The sequence below is a fragment of the Indicator indicator genome, chromosome 3 (assembly GCF_027791375.1).
Source record: "Indicator indicator isolate 239-I01 chromosome 3, UM_Iind_1.1, whole genome shotgun sequence".
Classification (NCBI taxonomy): Eukaryota; Metazoa; Chordata; class Aves; order Piciformes; family Indicatoridae; genus Indicator; species Indicator indicator.
In genome coordinates, this window is record NC_072012.1 from 39,453,455 (window position 1) to 39,474,480 (window position 21,026).

Consider the following 21,026-nt stretch of genomic DNA (forward strand, 5'->3'; position numbering starts at 1 on the left):
GATCTGGTATAGGTGATCCTGCTCTGGCAAGGGTGTTGGACTAGATGATCTTTTAAGGTCCCTTCCAGTCCCTAACATTCTGTGATTCTGTGATTATGAATAATTGCCCGATCCTGAAAGCACAGTAAGGATAAGCGGAAGGCGTGAATGCACAGAAGACACCAGGCTTTGTGATAGGGATATAACTAACCACTACCAAGCAGGGAAGTAAGCAAAAACTGAGACTGAGCTACAGCTTTGTTTGCTTTCGGGCATAGTGTTAAGACCTCCTTTCATTTTTGTAATGAAATGTCTCTGAAGAAATACAAAAAATCAGAGTTATGTGCAAATACTTGCTTTGTTAAATTACCACTTCTGTTTAACATCTTTATTGATGACCTTGATGAAGACACAGAGTATGTCATCAGTAAGTTTGCAAGGGGGCTAGGGGCATATGAACACACACATATATATGGTAAAAAAAAAAAAAAACCCACGAGCATTTCAGTTGTATAAATGTACTATATAGCAGATTTGCAGATAGTATAAACAAGCTTTACTGGTGAAATCCCAACAGATCAATTTAAAAAGCACCTCATGACCAAACTTGCTACTTAGGCCTACTTAGTGCTTATCAGACCTCTTCTGGGGGCAAGCTGACAAACTGTATAATGTGGAAAAAGAAAGGCAAGGATAAATTGAAACATTATCTCCTGGTAGAAGCAACAGCTAGTCTCCACACTCTTCAAGGTCAACGGCAAGAACCGAGGTCAGCACACAGATGCAGGCGGGCAGGGAACATGCTACACCAGTAGACATACAGTCAGTACAGAAGGTATAAAATGAATGCTCATACAGGTGGGATAATGAAATCTCTGAAAATGAAACGTGGATTTCTCAATAAAAAAGACATGACTGCAAAAATTTCAGGAATTAAGAACTGCTGAGAGAAGATGCTGACATTTGATGATGCTCCAATAAGCAAGGAACTTTTTGTACACAAAGCCTCTAACTTCTGAAGGCTTGGTGATTGTTAGGGAAAATATGCATGAAAATGAAAAAGAAAATAATAGCCATTAGAAGAATTATTATGAGAATAATTATGGTTTACTAATGATCTGCAGAGGCAGCAGGAAAACACAATTAGAAAAGCAAGCAGAATGACAGCCAGAAGAATATTGCCTTCAGCTTGAACTAACACCGTGACACTGGGAAGTGAATGTGAATCATTTTCACTTGATTTTTGCCAAAACATTGTGCTTTCTATCCCACTTTTCTACATTTGTTTAACTGCCAGGACTTAAATGGCCGTGACTCAGTCTTGCAAATTTCAGAAGACAGGACAAGCCCCAGCACTGATAAACAGATACAAGTAGAAATGCAAAGTCTGACCCCAGTGAGGCTTCTTACACTGTCTTTGATGCTGTAGTACTTGAGTACCTCTTTCCAGAAGTTTGGAAGAATCTTTGATAAACTAAACTAGACATCAACAAATACACTTGGACTTTAAAAATTCATTTACAGTGACAAAAATACTCTAAAATTCTCTGTACGCTCAGGACTACCAACCCTTGAGAGAGAAGAGAGGGTGATCTTGGTTCCTAAAGGACATACTCCCAAAAGAAACAGTAACTGCATCATACTGCAGTCTTCTAATCAAGAATCTCGTTATTGGAAAGTTTGAGGGGAACCTCATCAGCTGAATCACTGCTTTCTAATCTAATCCAGCCCAGCCCACCTACTGCAGGGAGAGCAGCAGCCAAATAAGTCCCATTATTAATATCACTGCTGCTGCTTCTCTCAGCAGCTCCAAGGCACTCTTCTATGGTACAAAAGGCAAGCAGCTCTTGAAGTGAAAAATAAACCACAATTAGAAACAATACAAGAGCAGAGTCTATTTCCCACTTTTCTAACATCCATGATCTCTGTGGTTGTTTAATCAATACCAGCCTACCTGATTTTAACCCCCCAAAAACCACACATGCTTTGGGTCAAACATATTTAACTTCACAGGGAGATGATACGTGCTTAGGTTTACTTACATTCAGACATACAGAGAAAGAAGTGCCAGCCTGAATGAAAAGGTTGTTACATCTCCACAGACCACTCTGTGCATGCACAATCATTGCAAAGGCAACAGCCAAGGCCACTGTTAAGATCAGTTGCTCTGCTTGGAAACGAGCCAGACAATGGTCCCTCATGTACTAAGGCTGAGCCTATCTTCACAAGTGGAAATTTGTCTCTAATGCCATAAAGGAATTCGAAACAGAAAACAGTGGTGTTTTCTCTGCTGCCTAGTTCTGATCTATTTTAACAGCTGTATAAGAATTGAGTCAGCAGATCTGCTCAGCTGCAGAGCCGCTACTGACCATCCTGGCAAAGGGCAGGTGGTCTGCTTGAGCCTGTGGAGGACCTACTCCTAAGTCTGCAACAGACCAGTGCCAGGGGAGACTGTGGAAGTAAAAGTCAGGACACAGAGCAAAAAGCTACAAATTTAGGAGGTGAAACACCAGATGGTCCTGGCGTACGCAGTGGTAATCTTTGAGAAAAGGGAGGTATGACTCTTCCAGCTAACAGGCAGCACTGGTAACAACAAGACTTTTAGAGATCACTCACTCATTTGGCATCCCTGTTCATGCAGCAAATGCCCACGGTAGCTGCCCACTGTTACTCTAGGCAACTATAAATTCTGCTTCAATCTACAGTATGTAGACAAATATTCTAGGAGCTAAAGGCAAGATATCATGGAGCTTTTTAGCTTTTGCTACCCACATTTATAGGTATAGTGTTAAAAGAGTCCTTCACAGCTCTTTGATCTAGACTAAGAAGGAAAGGAAAACCTATAATGTTATAAAGGAAAATTTACTTTACTTAAATTTTTTTTTGATTCCTCATCTCCATTACTTATAAAAATCTTCATCTGGAGATTTTTGATAGAAAAGATGTGGCTTTTTTATTAGGTATAATTACGTAAAATGTTAAAACTAGACAGATCCTATTCAGTAGATCCTATTCATTGCAAACTAGAGCTACAATAGCAGCAAGCAGTTCTGTTAAGTGTAGATTATGAAGATGTAAAAGCAATTCATGCCAGCCAGCCACCATGTTCAGCAATGTGCTATTTGCTGTTTTCCATGGTATGATGACTGGGCAGACAGAAGCATGAGCCTTATTTTTTAATCTGGAAGTAACACGTAAAAGTGTTCTGAGACATTAACTAAGAATTTTACTGCTTGGTGCATGCCGTAGAATGATATGACATTAAAATTATCCCCCAGATGGATTCTAAATGCCAAGCAGCATCTGCTTTATAGCTGTAAAAACCTAGTTCCCATCACTCACAAGATTGTTTGGCCTTACTGGATTTGCCCTGAATATCTAAAGCTCTACCTAGGCAAGAGATGACTGGCAGTTTAGGAGTGATAAATAAAAAAATGGTCTTCACTTCTCTAGATAAGTTGGTAACCCTTAGTGCAAGTGCATAGTGGACAGGAAAGCGACCAGTTCAGTTGCTAGCCAAATACAGCTTTAGAGCCAGACAAGAATTTTCTGACATAGGATATATTTGCTGAAGAATGCTGAACCAGTCATTATAACCAAAACTTTAGACAGAAACATTCTCTCAGCAAGGCTTGTGTGGTCCAGGATGAAATGCTCATTGAAATGAAACTGAGAGCAAATCTAAGACTCTCTGAAAGACTGTCTCAAGTATTCTTTAATGCTGCAGTTAATTACCTTTTTGAAAGCAGAGATCTCATGAAGTTCAATAAGGACAACTGCGGAGTCCTGCATTCTGGGGAGGAATAACACCAGGCAACATTACAGACCAGGATTTTTCCTGCTGGAAGGCAGCCCCATGGAGAAAGACATTGGACTCCCAGTGAACAGCAAGTTGTCCATAGGACAATGGCCTTTGTGGCCAGGAGGGCCAATGGCATCCTAGGGTGCATCCAAAGAACTGCGTCCAGCAGGTCTAGGGAGGTTCTCCTCCCGCTCTGCTCTATCTGCCCTGATGAGACCACACCTGGAATACTGTGTCCAGTTTTGGGCTCCCCAGTTCAAGAGAGATAGGGATCTACTGGAGAGAGTCCAACAAAGAGCTACAAGAATGACTGGGGGACTCAAACATCTCTCCTATGAGGAAAGACCGAGAGAAGTGGGGTTGTTAACCTTGAGAGGAGAAGGCTGAGGGAGGATCTTATTAACATCTATAAATATCTGAGGTGTGCATATCAGAATGAAAGTGATGGTCTCTTTTCAGTGGTGCCCAGTGATAGGACAGGGAGCAATGGGTACAAGCTGGTACACAGGTGGTTCTACCTCAACACGAGGAGATACTACTTTACAGTGGCACCGACAGAGCACTGGAACAGGCTGCCCAGAGACGTTGTGGAGTCTCCTTCTCTGGAGACTTTCAAAACCCACATGGATGCATTCCTGTGTGACCTGGACCTGCTCTAATTGATCCTGCTTTGGCAGGGGTGTTGGACTGGATGACTTCTGAAGGTCCCCTTCCAACCCCTAACATTCTGTGAATCTGATCTATCCTGGGTTCAGCTAGGTTAGGGTTAATTTTCTTCAAAAGAATTTGGGAGAGGCCACATGCAGGATAGCCAGCTGAACCAGCCAATAGGGTATTCAATACCATAGTCATGATCTGTGTATAAGGGAAAGGAGGCAGCTGGCAAGAGCTGTCATTGTGGTTGTCTGGTTCAGTGGGGTCTTGGGCACACAGGCATCAGGTGACCTTGTCTCATTTTCTATTACATGTTTTATGTATTACTTCTTTACTATAGTTGTTACTCCTGTTGTTCATTTGGTTTTTGTATTGTTCTATTAAATTCTCCCTATCTCAACCAGCAGGGTTTTGCATTTTGCTCCAAATTTGTCCTTCACTCCTTGGAGAGTGATTGGGCAGGGCAGTTCTGTGAGTGGCTGTGGGGGCTTGACTGTGGCTGGGCTTAGAACCACAATAAGATCCCAAGCAGAGAGAGGTGAAAATCAGCAGAGGGTATTTTCCGTAGCAACACAGAGTGCGCTAAGAAGAAGACAGTAAAACCACTCTCTCTGGTCAATTCGATGAGGCTCTTCCACTACACAGAATTCAATCAAAAAGAGTAAGTAAGGTACAATAGTAACCAAAACTCAGTAAGTTCATATCAAGTTCTATGCTACACTAATAAATAAAGCCATCAAGGCCCATTCCCTGCTCTTAAAGACAAGTATTAGCCATGATGCTCCGCTACCACACACATGTATATAGGTGCTTTGTCCCACTTTTTCCCTGAAGTGGATAGGATTTTCCACACTGCCTACAGAGCAGAATCCCAGACCAATGCTACCCCACAAATCTTGTGCTTACATCATCATCTGCAAGGATAGCAATGGTAGGAGACAGAAGTATGCCAAAAAAGGTGCTAACAAGTATGTGGAACACACAACAGCAGGCCAGTGCTCTAGACTGGGTGCTCTTCAGTTTACTAGCATACCCCTGGCCAGGCACTCTCAGTAAAGCATTTTACTGCATCAAGTAAGAGAAAATAAAAACAACAACAACAAAATCACAACAACAACAACAAAACACAAAAAACCCCAAACAAAAAACACCACCTCAGAGCACTTGTCTCAAATGGAAAAGAACAAAGTTCAAGTTCCTGCTCCAAAGCAGGCACAGCAAAGATTAATGGTGTGAGGAAAATGCCTCTGAAGTACTCCAACCAACAAGAGGGGGAATGGATTGAAGCTGGGAGAGGGGAGATTTAGGCTGGAGATGAGGAAGAAATTCTCTACAGTGTGAGTGGTGAGACTCTGAAACAGGTTGCCCAGGGAGGTTGTGGATGTCCCCTCCCTGGAGGTGTTCAAGGCCGGGCTGGATGAGGCCTTGAGCAACCTGGGCTGGAGGGAGGTGTCCCTGCCCATTGGCAGGGGGTTAGAACTGGATGATCTTAAAGGTCTCTTCCAACCCAAACCATTCTATGATTCTATGATTCTGTCTTTTACATCTCTTCTGCTGTTTATTTTCTTCTACTACAAAAAAAGGTCAACCATTTCATCTTTGTTCTACCACAATGATTGCTCATTGCACTAGATAGTTATGGAAGGCAGCTGGGGAGGAGGAAGGTGCTCTCCTGATATGCACAGGAGACAGAGCCCCAAGCTGCAACATGCAGCAAGGAACACATTCTGTGTTGGGACATTCATGGGAGAGAACAGCCAGGTGACAGATGACTGAAAAGGGAGAGAGAGACATCATGTCTGTACCCAACTGAAACTAATAAAACATGTTGGAAAAAAATGTCAGTAAGATCTTGCTTCTATCAACACCTTGCAGCCCCTCATTTAGCTTCAGTGGGGGTGTAGTGAACTGGAAGACTTTGTTGGCTTTGAAGACAAGAACTGGCATAAACCATCCCTCTCTCTTCCTTTCTTGACAAAATTTCTCCACAGAGAGCAATATGATAGTAATACAATAAACAGCTTTCATATATATACATATATATATTATATATATATAATATATAATATATTTTATATATATATATATATATTATATATTATATATATATATAAGAAAAAGCAAAAGCCAGTTTCAGCCAAACTCTTCTTGTTTCCTGCCATGACAGAATACAGATTTCTTTGTTGTTTGCTAATGGAAACCCTTTCAAACAACAGAAAAACAACAGTATTTGTCAAAACCAACTTTTCAATTATGTTCAGTGTTAGTTTTCAGTGTCATAAGTAGGGATGAATCTTTTGTGTCTTGTTCAAGTAAGTCTGTCACTAGTCTCAATACAAACTACAGGATCCAGGCCCATTTGAGCACTTTGTAATAAGTTCTCAACCAATTCACCCTGAATTAGCTGGCACTGCAATGATTTACTTTAGCATCTGAGCTGGCCTCACTTGATTTAACAAAAGCTACAGGAAAGTGTTTTTAAGGTGCGTGCATTACAAGATCTTACACCCCAGTGGTAAATTTTCTTTCTTTCTTTTTGGTCACAAAGTATAAACTAAACCAAGGAAGGAAAACAAAACAAAACAAAATAAAAATTAAAAAAAAAAAAAAAAACAACCAAAAAAAAACCCCCACACAACCACAAGCAATAGATACAAAGCATCCAATTTAGTAACATATTCTATAACCAGAACTTAAAGGAAAAGGTAATTCCCAATGTTATGAAGACATTAAACTGAGTATAACATAAAACTGCTGCTGTAACAAATACTTTCATCCAACCACACAACTCAGGGACAAAGGTTAGTCTCCCAAACCAACAGAAACAAGGAACTTTTCTCTTTTATGATAGAGAAAAGCCAAGCTGTCAGTGTCCAGAGAGAGAATCCTTTGTCCCACAAAATCACCTCACACATTAGAAAAGCAATGAAAGAAAGAATGAAAATACCTTTATCTTTTTCTTTTTTTGTTCTTTTTTTTGTTTGTTTGCTTTGGTTTTTTTGTTTTGGTGGGCTTTTTGTTTGGTTTGGGGTTTGGCTTGGGTTTTTTTGGGGGGATGGGGTTTTGGAGTTTTGGGGGGGGTGTTTACTTGTTTCTTGGTTGGTTGATTTGGGTTTGGGGTTTTTGTTCTGCGATTTTTGTTATTTTTGGTTTGGGTTTTTTGATACACCTGTGATGAAACATGTAAACTGCATCAAAATAAGGCTGATGCCAGAGGAGTCTTAAATAACTACAAGAATTCAATGATTATTCATAATTGCCAGACCAGTAAAAAAGAGCAACTAAGATTCACTTCCAAAAAACCCTCCAAAAATACAGAACATTATAACCTTCCACTCTTCCAGGAAAGAACAGTACAGAGTGATTTAAAAAACAGAAACTAGCTACTTCTTTTGGCACAAGGAACAGCCACATGCAGCTTTAACATTTGAAAATGAATCCTGTGTTATTTTTTTTCTAACACCTTCTCTGCAAGTTATTGATGGGGAGGAAGAGAGCACCTCTCAAATAAAACCAACAGAGCTCTAAAGAATTGGCTTAAGTGGTAAATGTTGAAAGTTTTTTTCAGTGTGACATGTTTGCAGCAGATTTTTTTACAATATCAGAGAGAAGACTTCATGCTGCAGTCCAGAAATACAGACACTCATGCATCAAGAGCAGAGAATATATAGCATTCTGCCTCTATTTTAATACAATGGTCAAATCATAGAACAGAACTCATGCATCAGGAGTTCACCTCTGGCAACTTATCTCCTTGTGCACCTAAATCAGTAAGAGAAATGGTCACAGATGATTTTGTCCTAGATACTGAAAGAGGTCTGAAACTGCTGTACAGTATTGTCCATTTGACAGCAATCACAAGACTCTCACATGTATGAAAACAAATGCCAAGTAAGGCAGAAATCATAGAATCGTAGAATCGACCAGGTTGGAAGAGACCTCCAAGATCATCTAGTCCAACTTACGGATTAAATTAGCAGAGACACACGATTAAGTGTAGGGAATACCCACCCATAATTTCCTATTGACTTCAGTGCTCCTTCAGGTATAAAAAGCATTCACTGAAGGAAAGAATGAATGGTTAAATTACAATCCAGTGAGTTCATCCTTTAAGGGCCCTACTATGTGTATCTCAAGAGATATGAATATAACATTAGTTGCATAAAGCTATCTAACCATGAAGGGAGGAAAAAGCTTTATTACATCTCTCCACTGTTGCCAATTAAACAGAAATATATGATGGGATAGTGAGATCTGACATATATTACAACCCTGTTGCAGATTAAAATCATCTCTCTGCTGATTTTTTCCATTAAGAAGGTGAGAGAAATTCAGAAGTGAAATGAAGAGGATAATGCAGCTTAAACTGAAGGCTGAAAGGAAGCACAACTTTTTCACCATCAGGCAAACTACAGAAGGCTAAAGCTGATGCAAAGGAGTGGAGTCAGGTGGTCTGGCATTGCTCCTTCTCCTACCAGCTGCAATGGTTGTTGTGACAGAACTCATAAGTTAAGACCTAAAGGTCTGTTACAAACAAGCCCTTGGTCAGATACAGGCAAGGTCAGAGAGATGCAAATCCATTGCTCAAGAAGTGGTTATTTGATGTAATCCACCCAAATGCTTCCTTTTAACTTCTACATTCTCTTGTCTTTATTGTCACTCAAAATAAAATGAAACCCACAGGAGACTTCAGAGATGCCAGCTTAATACCAGTATTGCCCACACCTGAGTCAGCTCCCACTGCTATGGCACACAGGCATCCAGGCATCTTTCTGTACATCTTAGCACAGAACAGACCAGAATGTGGTCATTAAAAGTTTAAAGGCACACCTAATTTAATAGCCACAAGTTCTTTCTGGACTTACTTTTGTTGAGAGTGATTTTACACTTAGTGAAGACAAAGGTTTTCCCTGACTGTAAATGGATCAGCCTAACATCTTTAAAACAAAATCTTGAAGTTTCTTTAAATAGATTATTCAATGTTTTCCCAAAGAAAGAAATATAATACTCATAAGTAGAATACCCTTGCTTCTATTTGCCTAAATAAGTCAGAAGGCTTTTTATTTCCTCTTTGATTACCCAAAGGCTTACAAGGAGACCCAAACATAAATCATACAACCCCATAGAAAAGCTGCAAACACTAGGCATCAAGAGAACACAGTAAGATAAAGAGGTCATGCTGTCTGTAAAATGGTGGTAGCAGGTATTTTCAACAAGGCATGAACTGGATATTATTTTCATACCTCTAATATTAGAACTACAGAGTAAGACTACTAAAAGTTTAGTCAGTTAAAAGGGCCTCAAAAACGCTCAGCAATGCCACCAAGTCATGCCGTTAAAACACCTGATTTCAGCTAGAAACCTGGACAAACTGCTTTCCATTGCAGTCAGTTCAGATTCTGATATGCAGATAAAAAAAAGATGATGAATATGGAACTACCAAACCTGCAAATATCTTCAAGAAATTTCTCTCACACCTTCAAAGTATTAATTGCTATCAGTATATTGTTAAAAATCTAACCACTCATCCCTAAAATGTACCATTATAAAATAGTAGGATTCTCAGAGGCCTTTTTGTTACTCTTTCACAACGATAATTTACATGCAGAGGCAGATGACATGGATGAAATCAGATCCAAATGGGACAAGCAGTATTATGTTCCTACAGCCACAGGGCCTGGACAGCAGGCACCACTATAACCTTCACTTCTCCTTGCTATGGCTGGATAGAATCAATTTGATGCATTCTTGGTCTCATAAGACCAACGACACATCTACTTGCCCAGCTTTACTCACTTCAAGAAATAATATCTTTTTCCCAAAGAGTATCTCAGATGTGTCTGCAATTCTTCAGTGAGTGTTCCTTATTAATTGTTTTTTGTGCTTTCACCACTTTGTGATAGGTGGCACAACATGCCACATACGTTCACTAAGTGGCAGTGTTTTCTCCCACTCAGCCACTCTAAGTTAATGTTTGTTGAGTATTGCACAGTTATACACTACACCTTTTTTTGATCTTCTATGGCATATCTCTTTCTTCATTCCATTCCTGAGGCCAGGGAAGATTTTCTAGCAAACACTGCCTGCTTTCAGAAATGCCATGGTTATGCTCTTTCCAGAGTCTGAGAGTTTCACATTGGTGACCTCTTTGCCCACCTCTGGCTCTGCAGAACTACTCTCTCATTTCAGACAGAATAAACTTTTCTGCTTGGGATGATTTGCACTTACAGCGGTACAATCTTTGTTCAAAACTCAATCACAGCTTCCCAGTTCTGTCCCTTGCAATTGCTCGCTTCTGCTCTTGAACAGTATACAACAGTTAACAGAGAAGGCCCTTGGGTCTTCTATGATATAGCATCTGTAAACATCATCCAAGAGGCATTCAAACCTCCCCCCCCCCTTGCAATATGTAAAGATACTTTTATAAACTTGGCATAATGAACCTCGGGAATATTTTCCCTTTTTTCTTCTTCGCATTTGTTTTGTGGTTTGTTTGTTTGTTTTCCTTTGTTTTAAATGGGTGAATTGCAGAAGATGGGGCTTCTGGGAAATGAAAGTAGAATTGGAGCATCTTCCAGCACAAAATAATTGTCGCCATGACTGCTAATGAAAACTTCGACATTCATGTAAAAGAAAAGGACATTTTGCTTTGCTTGAACATATGTTTTTACCTTTCTTATCCCTTTTTTTTCCCCCTTTTTTTTTTTAGTAAGACCAAGAAAGAATTAAGGGATTGTACACAGGAAAATAAAAAGGACTGTGAACCTGAAGCAGAGATCATCTGTTGTTTGTCCTAATAACTGCTAAGGAAGCGCACATTTTAAAATTCCTTTTTGTTGTGTCATAGAATCATAGAGCAGTTACCTTTAACAGCTACTATTCAGACATACCTAAAGAATGTGTTACTTCTCTAGCAGTATCCTATCTAACAGACAATCCTTAAATGTTCTGTTCTGTGTCATTCACTTAAGATTTCCAAGGCTGACAACATTTCAAGCACTCTGCTATTCGGGGGAGGTGTAAACCCCTAACTGGAGGATTTTTTGCCTTTTCTTTTTAAACTGCTTGCAGTGTTAAGAACCAACTGGTGAAGAGGTGGACACACAAGAGAGGCTTTGTGAAGCACTAGCTATACTAATGTGACAGCTTTACAGCAGCTGAGCATCTAGTCCTCACAGTTATGAATGACAACGGAGAACTGGCTTTTCATGCCCCTTGTGGCAAGAGACTAAATTTAAAGAGTAACAGCTGTTCCACTTTCCCTTGGCTGATTTGGACTTGTGAATTTTTATGAATCTGTACAATATGCCTACCCAAACACTATAAATATTTGCAAATGCCCTCTACACGACAGTTTTGCCCTATTTATGTTCAATATTTGTCTGCATAAATACATCCACTTTCATTAACTAGCATACAGGTAGCAGTACTTACCTGTGATCTAAGTGATGAATTGAGAGAATAACCCCTGAATTTAAATGGGCTTGTTTTAAGGTCACCAGGATTGTGAATTCATATTTATTTCTTAACTTCTGAAAAAATATTTCAGCTGTTTCTGGAGATGCCTTCACACTTCTTGAAGCATCTAAAGAACAAAAACAACAGGAAAAAAAACCACTCAGTATAAAATCTTGGTTTACTTTATGTCTGCTACTCAAAAAACATCAAGCTATTTCTGAGCAGAACAACCAAAAAGATCAAAGTATTTTAAAGACCAGCTTTTGCATGCAATAGGAGAGAGGACACATTCACTAGGACACCTATTCTATTCTGGCTAGGAGTGGGAGTCGTTTATAAGACAGGGTCATAACTCTTACTTTCTCTGTGGATGACCAGATGTTACCTTTAATATCCCATCTAAAATATGGACTCACTAGCAGTGAGCCACAGAGTGACAAACTGGATACAAGCCTGAGCTGTGAAGCACAACCTGAACAGCTTTATTAATGACTCCTACAAAAACATTATGCGTAATAGTTATGAACAATTAACTTTAAAAAACAATAACAAAGAAATAGCAGCAGTGTCCCATTAGGGACAACTTACTCAGCTTTAAGTTATAGTTAATTTATAACTTAAAAAAAAAAAGTATAACTTAAAAAAAGTATTTCAAAGCACATTGCTGCTAATTAATCACTATACACCAATTATGCAGTAGGTTGCTGGTCAGGGTTGGAAGGGACCTCAAGGATTATCCAGTTCCCACCCCCCTGCCATGGGCAGAGACACCTCACACTAGATCAGGTTGCTCAGACCCACTTCCAGACTGACTTTAAAAACCTCCAGGGATGTCCAGGGTGGTTTCCACCACCTCTCTGGACAACCTGTTCCAGTGTCTTACCACCCTCACAGTGAAGAATGTCTTCCTAACATCCAATCTGAATCTACCCACTTCTAGTTTTGCTCCATTCCCACTAGTCCAATCACTACCCAACATCCTAAGTCCCTCCCCAGCTTTCTTGTAGGCCCCCTTAAGATACTGGAAGGCCACAATAAGGTCTCATCAGAGCCTTCTCCTCTCCAGACTGAACAACCCCAGCTGTCTCAGTCTGTCTCCATAGGAGAGGAGCTCCATCCCTCTGATCATCCTCATGGGCCTTCTTTGGGCACATTCCAGCACGTCCAGAGCTTTCTTGTAATAGGGGCTTCATAACTTGATGCAGTACTCCAGGTGGGGTGTCACCAGAGTGGAGTAAAGAGGGAGAATCACCTCCCTTGACTTGCTGGCTACGCTTCTCTTGATGCAGCCCAGGCTCTGGTTGGCTCTCTGTTGGCTCATGTTGAGCTTCTCGTCCACCAGTACCCCAAAGTCATTTTCTTCAGGGCTGCTATTCTTGCATAAGATGTTATGAACATTAGTTAGAGTAATTGCATAGACACAATAAAGACTTGGTTTTTAAAAAAACCCTACACCACCAGGACTGAAGCAACATTTCTGCTGAATTTGCATGGAACATGCATAGAAAATTAAAAGGCCCAACCTTAAGCCCTCTAGAGAGACAATTTACAAAGATGTCAAATGCTAGAAAAACAATTGCCAAGGTTTCCCATAATACATTATAGTAGAAAAAAATTAATATACATTTTTAATGCACAAAATCAATTCATTAGCATGTGTAATCAACTGTGTAAGAACGAAATCAATTCACAAGCTTCTTGTCATTGCAATTTGACCATCCTGCTCTAACTGGAGGACACTAATTCAGGGCTGGCAACAGCAGCAGAGAGCTAACTGCAACTGAAATTATTTTCTCTTGGCAGCACTAAAGCTGAGCTCTCAAGCTTACACCACTGTTTTTAAAACAGGTTTATTCTTCAAGCTGTAGCTATGAAGATGCTACTCTGCATTAACAGCAAATATTTTGTCATGGTTTATAGATGAGAATATTTTTTAATATGTTTAAGAACTGCAACAATCTGTGCAACCCTGAAGCTCCTGAATAGTGTTACACCCAGTTGATTCATTTTTTTTTTACAAAGCCAAATACAGAGGAAAAAAAAAAAAGAAAAAAAAAAGAAAAAAAAAAGAGGAGGGAAAGGGAAAGAAAAGATTATTTACAACCTTTTGTGGTGAAACATCACAGCTTTTCTACTGTGGCTTGCATAACTCCCTCACTGAGGCAGACATCCATGGTATTTTAATGGTATTGTTAATAAATCATAAAGCAACTCAAATACATTTACATCAAGTGTTCATTTTCAGCCAAGGGACACTAACAGAGTGGAATGACATAGGTTTGCATGCTGGAAGACAGTTTAACTGCATTGACAATTTCTAGCAATATAAACAATCTACTCCCAAGAGGCAGAGCAGAGGAAGGACACACAAGAAACATATTCTCTAATCATGATCACAGAATCCTCACACACTGCAGTTAGCAGCAGCAATTTTTCTACTAAGATACAGAACAACACAGGGAAATATAGATTTGGAACCCAAGTAAAAGTCAGTAGGGTCAAATTCTAAGACACAAAGCACATAAAGGCATTAAGCTACTGAATAAATGCTATCAGTTTCCATGGATGCACATTGGAGTTGGACACAATATTTATGGTTTAATATGTCATCTGGAAAAGGCAGGAAATATAGACATCAAATGTGAATTTGATGGGAAGATAGGCAGAGATTTGGAGAAGGGAAAAAAGGTCAAGCAAGACATAAAAGAGAAAGTTATGTCAGAATTGTGGGAAGTAGAAAAACTGCAGAAAATTTCCTGGCTGCTCTTGTTTGGTTCCCGTTATCTCAAAAGGATGTCTTTCAGGTTTCTCTCAAGACAGTGAAGTGGTAGTGAGAAGGAAGATTAAAAATGTAGAATAACTACCTTTTCCCAAGAATCTGTACTTTTCCTGTGCAGCTCTAAGCCCCAGAAGATGGTAAGGTGCCTTTCTGTCCCTGTTACATTCCAGTTTACCCCTCTACATCATTCCTAGTTTAAATTGCTGTCAAACTCTACATCATAAATGCTCTATGTTGGAAGTGGAAAATAACTCACAGAGACTACACTTACTTAAAACCCACAAAATTTCTACTACTAAAAACCCCCAAACTTATTTCTACCAAGTTCCTCTGATATTCTCATCAGTAAGTAATAGAAGAAAGCGTATGCATAATACCCCTACCATTACACAAGGTCAGTTCCAATCATATATAAATAATTACCTCCCCTCCTGCATGAACTTTTATTCTAACTGGAGCTATTGGGATGCAACACTGTGCTACAGATGGCCAGTGCTTCAGCAAGGAGACAAAACCACATGGAGCTCTCCTAAAGCCTCCCAATCCTCATAGATGTGCTAGCAGCTGGGAGAAATAAAGTACTGCCTCTGTGTGCACCAAAGAGGAATCTTTTTTGAGGTCTGCTTGTGTCACCTCTGTGAATCATTACCTGATCACTAGGCTGGACAAGAGTTTTCCATCCTTTTATCTAGAAATCTTATAATCATTCATCATGACCTTAGACTACCTTCTTGAATACAGACAAAAGTATAAAGACCTAATCAGATCATGCTGGAAGCCTATATATAGAGATTCTGTTCAGAGGGCTGGAGCACCTCTGCTGTGAAGACAGGCTGACAGAATTGGGTCTGTTCAGCCTGGAGAAGAGAAGGCTCCAAGGAGACCTTATAGCAGAATTTCAGTGTCTGAATGGGACCTACAGGAAGGCTGGGGAAGAACTGTTTAGAAAGGCATGTAGTGACAGGACAAGGGGCAATGTTTTTAAACCTGAGCAAGGTACATTTAGGTTAGACATAAGAAGGACATTCTTTACAATGACAGTGGTGGAATACTGGAATAGGCTGCCCAGAGGTGGCTCAGGCCCCATCACTGGAGAAATTCAAGGTCAAACTTGATGGGGCCCTGAGCAGCCTGATCTAGTTGGAGATGTCCCCGCTCACTGCAGGGGGGTTGGACAAGATCACCTTGGAGGGTCCCTTCCAACTTGACACATTCTGTGATTCTGTGATTGTCACATCAGCTGCTAGAGACTTAAATTACCAACACACATGGCCATTTGGTTTCAATATTGCACACAGATCAGTTCACAGTTGGTGTATCAGAGCTACAGAGGCTTTTGAATTAGTACTGTGCTGATGAAGCACAGCACCCTTTGCTCAGGGCAGGCATCAGGTGCATTTCTTAAAGAAAGACCTCTGAAAGGTCCCTGATCCATTAGATCCATTCTTTGCACTAACACAACAGTGCAAATCCCTCATTTCAATTGCCTTTGAACACTAGAGGTAGGTGCTTGATAGATCACCAGCTGTGCTCAATAAATACTGATTCAGGCTTGGTTTTGACATTTGGCTTCTAGTAATCATTTTATGACCCCAGGAAAATACTTTACTGAAATTGGACTTCTTCCACAATAGCTTGGAAAAATCAAACTGGTGTATCTCAGATAAGCTGTGGTTTCTCAACAGTTACATCAAAATCTCATATGGTGAACATTTCTAACGCACAAAACCAAAGGCATAAATCGTTTGATATTGGAATGTAAAAATACGGAGGGAATTATTAGTTAGAATGGGAAATTTGCCTCCCTGGTCATGATACTTCTATACTAGGTTTACTTTCCTACAATATTGCATGTGTTTGGTCTGATCACATGACGACAACTCAAATCCATAGTGTTAACATTCTAATTCATAAAAGAATGAAGTTCAAAGTGACAGTGAAAGAAACAAAACTCCAAACTCGAAGTACATTGCATTCCTGTTCAAGCCAAAGGTTATAGGAAATGCCTTTAGAAGGAACAACAACAAACAAAGCTACTCCACAACATGCACATTAGCAAAAGTACTGAAAACAACACAACCGATATTGGGGGAAGGAGGCTGGAGGAAGGGAGGATTAACCTGTACCATGGTTGGCAGTAAAAACAATTTACAAGGACACACACAAACAGGAAGTGGTGGTCAACCTTCAGCTGCAGCTTCTTGTAATGAGGTGATCAGGTGGTCACAGGTGCAGAAATCCGGGTCTTTTAAGATCTAACATTACAAAGCAATCTGAAAACCCAGTGAAGAAAACCAATGAGCATGAGGACCTGCAGGAGCTCACCTATTCAGACAACAAATTTAGAGGCTGCCTCTACCTTGCATTTGTAACAGCCCTCATGACTAGGACAATCTGCAGCAAGAACCAAGGCAACACAGCATTTCCTGGAGATATCAGGTGCAGATATTGTCCTTTCAGTCATGCTCATGAAGTTGCTATTATTGCACTATAACCAAGACAGTAAGTCTCATTTTTGACAGGACTCACTCTACAGCTCCAAAGGCACCTGTCAAAACTGGTGCTGCAGAACCAGGTGGCTCTAACCTTTGCCACCAGCCTTTAATTCCTTCTCCACATCCCTATGGTGACAACTGCATTCGCAGAAACAATAAGGAATTGTATCAGGCAACTCATTTAGCCCAGCCCAGCCCCAGTCCCCCAAAAAAGGAACTGGGAGCAGTCATGAATAAGTTACTGGAGTCAAGAAGGAGGAAGATTTTTATGCACAGCACCAGAGGGTACAAAGTGGAAAGACTACATGCAAACACAGTTTAGGACAACCCATTCGCTATAGATGTTTTGCAGACTGTGATAAAAACAAAGAGTTATTAAATTTAATTGACAACTTGTCTTAGAAATGGGTGTACTCTTGAGTTTCTGAAGTGCATCCAAAGCTAAACATACAGTAGGAACTGAGTTATAAAACTAACTCCTGCACAAGAGTTATAAAACTAACTCCTGCATAAGGAGGCATTCTAATTAATTGAGCTCCACAGTTTATGTGCACATAATCAGCTTTTAATAACAGTATCTATAAATCAATTCTGCATCTGACTGAAGGTTTACTGAAATACCCAAATTAAATTCTAGCAGTTTGGGAGGAAAAGGACTGCAGGCTAAAAAGATTCTGAGAACTATAATAAGGCTATCTCAATTTTGTTTCATTTTCCTGTACTAGCTGTGATCAGTGTCACAAGCATATATTCACATTGTGTCACTTCCCTGTATTGAATTTTTTGGCTAAGCTTTTTCTCCACTAGGGATTTCACACAGCCTACATAGGGCAATGATAACTGAGACTGTTTACTTTATATCATCCTTTCAAGTAACCAACATAGGCTGAGCTGCTCCGAGCAAGGAAGGCAGCAAGAAAAGTCAATCCAAAAGCAGAATCTTTACAAGGTTGAAAGGGTGCAGTGGATTTTGAAGGGGAGCACGGTGCATGCGAATTTAAGAGTTGCATTCCAGTAGTGAAAACTAACATAGAAAGAAGTTAACCCTATTATTCCAAAACCCTGGTAGATGTGTTACACTTTAGATACTTCAATAGGAAGGTGATTGGTTTGCCTTTTTTTTTAGATACACTTGACTCTTTGCTTGAATGGATACATGAGATAGTGGTGGATAAAACATTTTCAGCTGTTTTTCTTATACATTTGTTCATCCTCTTCTCATCCTCTCTGTTTCAGAGAAAACGTCAAAACAGGAGCAGCTACAGTTTTGTAAACCCACATGAACCTGACTTGGTTTGCCCAAGGCTGTAGGAAGCAGCCCTGCAGAAGTCTGGGGGAAAGTGTTGCAGTTCCACTCCAAGTTTAAAAGATTGTGAGATAATAGCAAACACTGACCCTGTAAGACTTCCTCTGGGGCCATTTCCAAAGGGTATGTGTGACCTGCAGGGCCCAGGAGCATTGTCTAGTTCCCAAGGCTGGGGAAACACTGGAACTATGACTGAGTTGTCTATCAAGATCCAAACAGGTACAAATAGACCTTTACACTCCCAAGTGCTCCTTATAAACTAAGACCAACCTGGTCTCACCAGAACAAAAACTCACAAATGCAAGGACCAAGGACTCTAGTAAATCTCCAAAGCTGAATGATCAGAACGTTGGGATACCCTAAAAACTGCCCTCATATTTTGACACCACTACTGTAACAGCCATTTCTGTGTGCCTCCTTTCCTATTTCCACTAAATAAACGCCAAAGCAAGGATATAAGCAGAAAGAACTGCAATGGATGGGAAGGAGAAAAGGAGGGCAAAATTCACTTCAGTTAAGACTAAACAATCGAAACAAAAACTGACTTGAAGCCAAACCATTAAATCAAGTAAAAACAAGGGGAAATGTCACAGTTTGTTCTTGCAGCAGCTGGGGAGGTTCCAATTCCCTTCACATTGCAGCTTTCTCTATTCTGAATGTCAGCTACAGCTTTGGTGTGTCATCCAGCAAGGGCTTTCCTCCAGCTCAAACAATATGCAAAGTTCCACACACGCAAAGACACAGGAGACCAGAAGGACCTGCATCTGAACACACAGACACACAGACACACACACAGGGGGGTTTTCCCCCCAAGTTGTATTGACTGTTAATACTTATGTCCTCAAAAATGGCAATTATGTCACTTCTGGCCAAAACTCTGGCTCAACTACAAGCTATACACTTTGTTTAAAGCCATTTTGGCACAGCTGAGAACACAGATCCACTATGGGACAAGAGAAGGAAGAGTTACTGAGAGCCTGGACACACATGCCTGAATACAGCTGCAATGTTTGTGATCTGAAATAACCAAATCATTATTAAGGACCTAAGTGGCTCTTATAATTGGAAGTAGTCTGTGCATTTGCATAAGTAATCATGATTTCATTCAAAATGCTTTGCAATGTTTTCTCCTCCATGGTCAAAGAGCCCAGGGAATTTTTGCTTTGTTTGTTAAGCTTGTTTGCCATTTCAACTTTGGAGGTTTGGGGTTTTTTTAAGATAAAGGAACATTTAAAAACTGCCAACTATGCAAATGAAATTAAACATTAATATTTTATTTAATAGGAGGAAAACGTTATGATAGAATTAGGTAGTTGAGCAGTAGCAAACCCTCAACCATTTCTGCCGACTCCTAGCACTGACTTGGAGGACACAAACTATGGCTGTAATATATTATGCATTCACTTTAAATTGACAATAATACCACCAAAATCTGTCTAAATCTGTCTAGAAGCATTCTGCAAAAGACATGATACAATGCTAGTTTGAGAGTGATTATACTAGTGGCTGGGTTAAGCCTCTAAGCTTATGCACTAACTGCTTCTAGAAACCAAGGGAACTTACATCAAGCTGAATCTTTTTGCAATGCTAAGCTTACTTTCCACAGCCACAATACTGACTTCCCCTGCTGTAACAGCCTCCTTCACATCTCTGTGAGTCTATAAAGCAATTGTTTGGGTGCTAGCCACTAAACTACAATCAAGCTCTTTCTAAACATGGCCAAACCCTTGAAATTATCTTGATATTTGGGCTATGAAATCGTTCTTTGTGGTCTACACATATTTAATTAGACCGTGCTACGTGGAATAGGAAATGTGGATCTTTCCTTCTTGGGTTAACGGCTGGATCTGACAGCCTTAAAGGTCGCTTTCTAATAAAATGATTCTATGATTCCTTCCAGCCCACCACATACTACACAAGCAGAATCCAACTGCTTCAGTGAAGCTGTCAAATGAATGGGTGCAGCTTTTCAGCATGATTCCCCATCTGGATTACAGATCAGAAAAGAGCCTTTTGGAGGTGGTGTGTCTCAGTGTATCAGCAACAAAACACAAACAGCCATGGGCAGCAACTTTGCTTGGTTAGCTGATACATACAAGGAAGGCAATCTGCATTGGGTTTCCTGGGCTCTGGGCAACCTGATTTTGTTGAGCGTGTACCTGCACACTGCAGGGGGGTTGGACTAGATGACCTTTGGGGATCCCTTCCAACCCAAAGGGTTCTATGCTTCTATGCAGACAGAACAAGCAGCAGTTTTACACCACTATAAACACCTAATTGAGCATCAGAACTACCACAACTCTCTCAACCTCAGACTTAATGTGCTGTCCTCCCTTTGGCTGTGGTGCCTTCAACAAAGAAGGAATTTGCACCAGGATTATAAGTGGGAACCTGTTATTGTAAGGTAAAGCAGCTCAGCTGCACCACAAGAAGTCAGGTACGTTCTGCCAAAAATATGTCGTGTTCATGACCGAGGGTTTGATGACTTTTGGACTCAGCAGGCAAAAAGCAAATAAGAGCTAAATAAATTACAGTAAAGGCTCTAGTGACTGC

General features: G+C 40.2%; 1 protein-coding gene across 1 annotated transcript in view; it reads right to left on the reverse strand.

The window, feature by feature from the left end:
- The window catches only part of NELL2 (neural EGFL like 2), a 153,541-nt gene that overhangs the window by 120,168 nt on the left and 12,347 nt on the right, over window positions 1-21,026 (reverse strand). Inside the window, exon 3 of the mRNA XM_054399534.1 lies at window positions 11,870-12,020. Coding sequence (XP_054255509.1) covers window positions 11,870-12,020 — 151 coding nt within the window. The remainder of the gene's footprint in view (window positions 1-11,869; window positions 12,021-21,026) is intronic.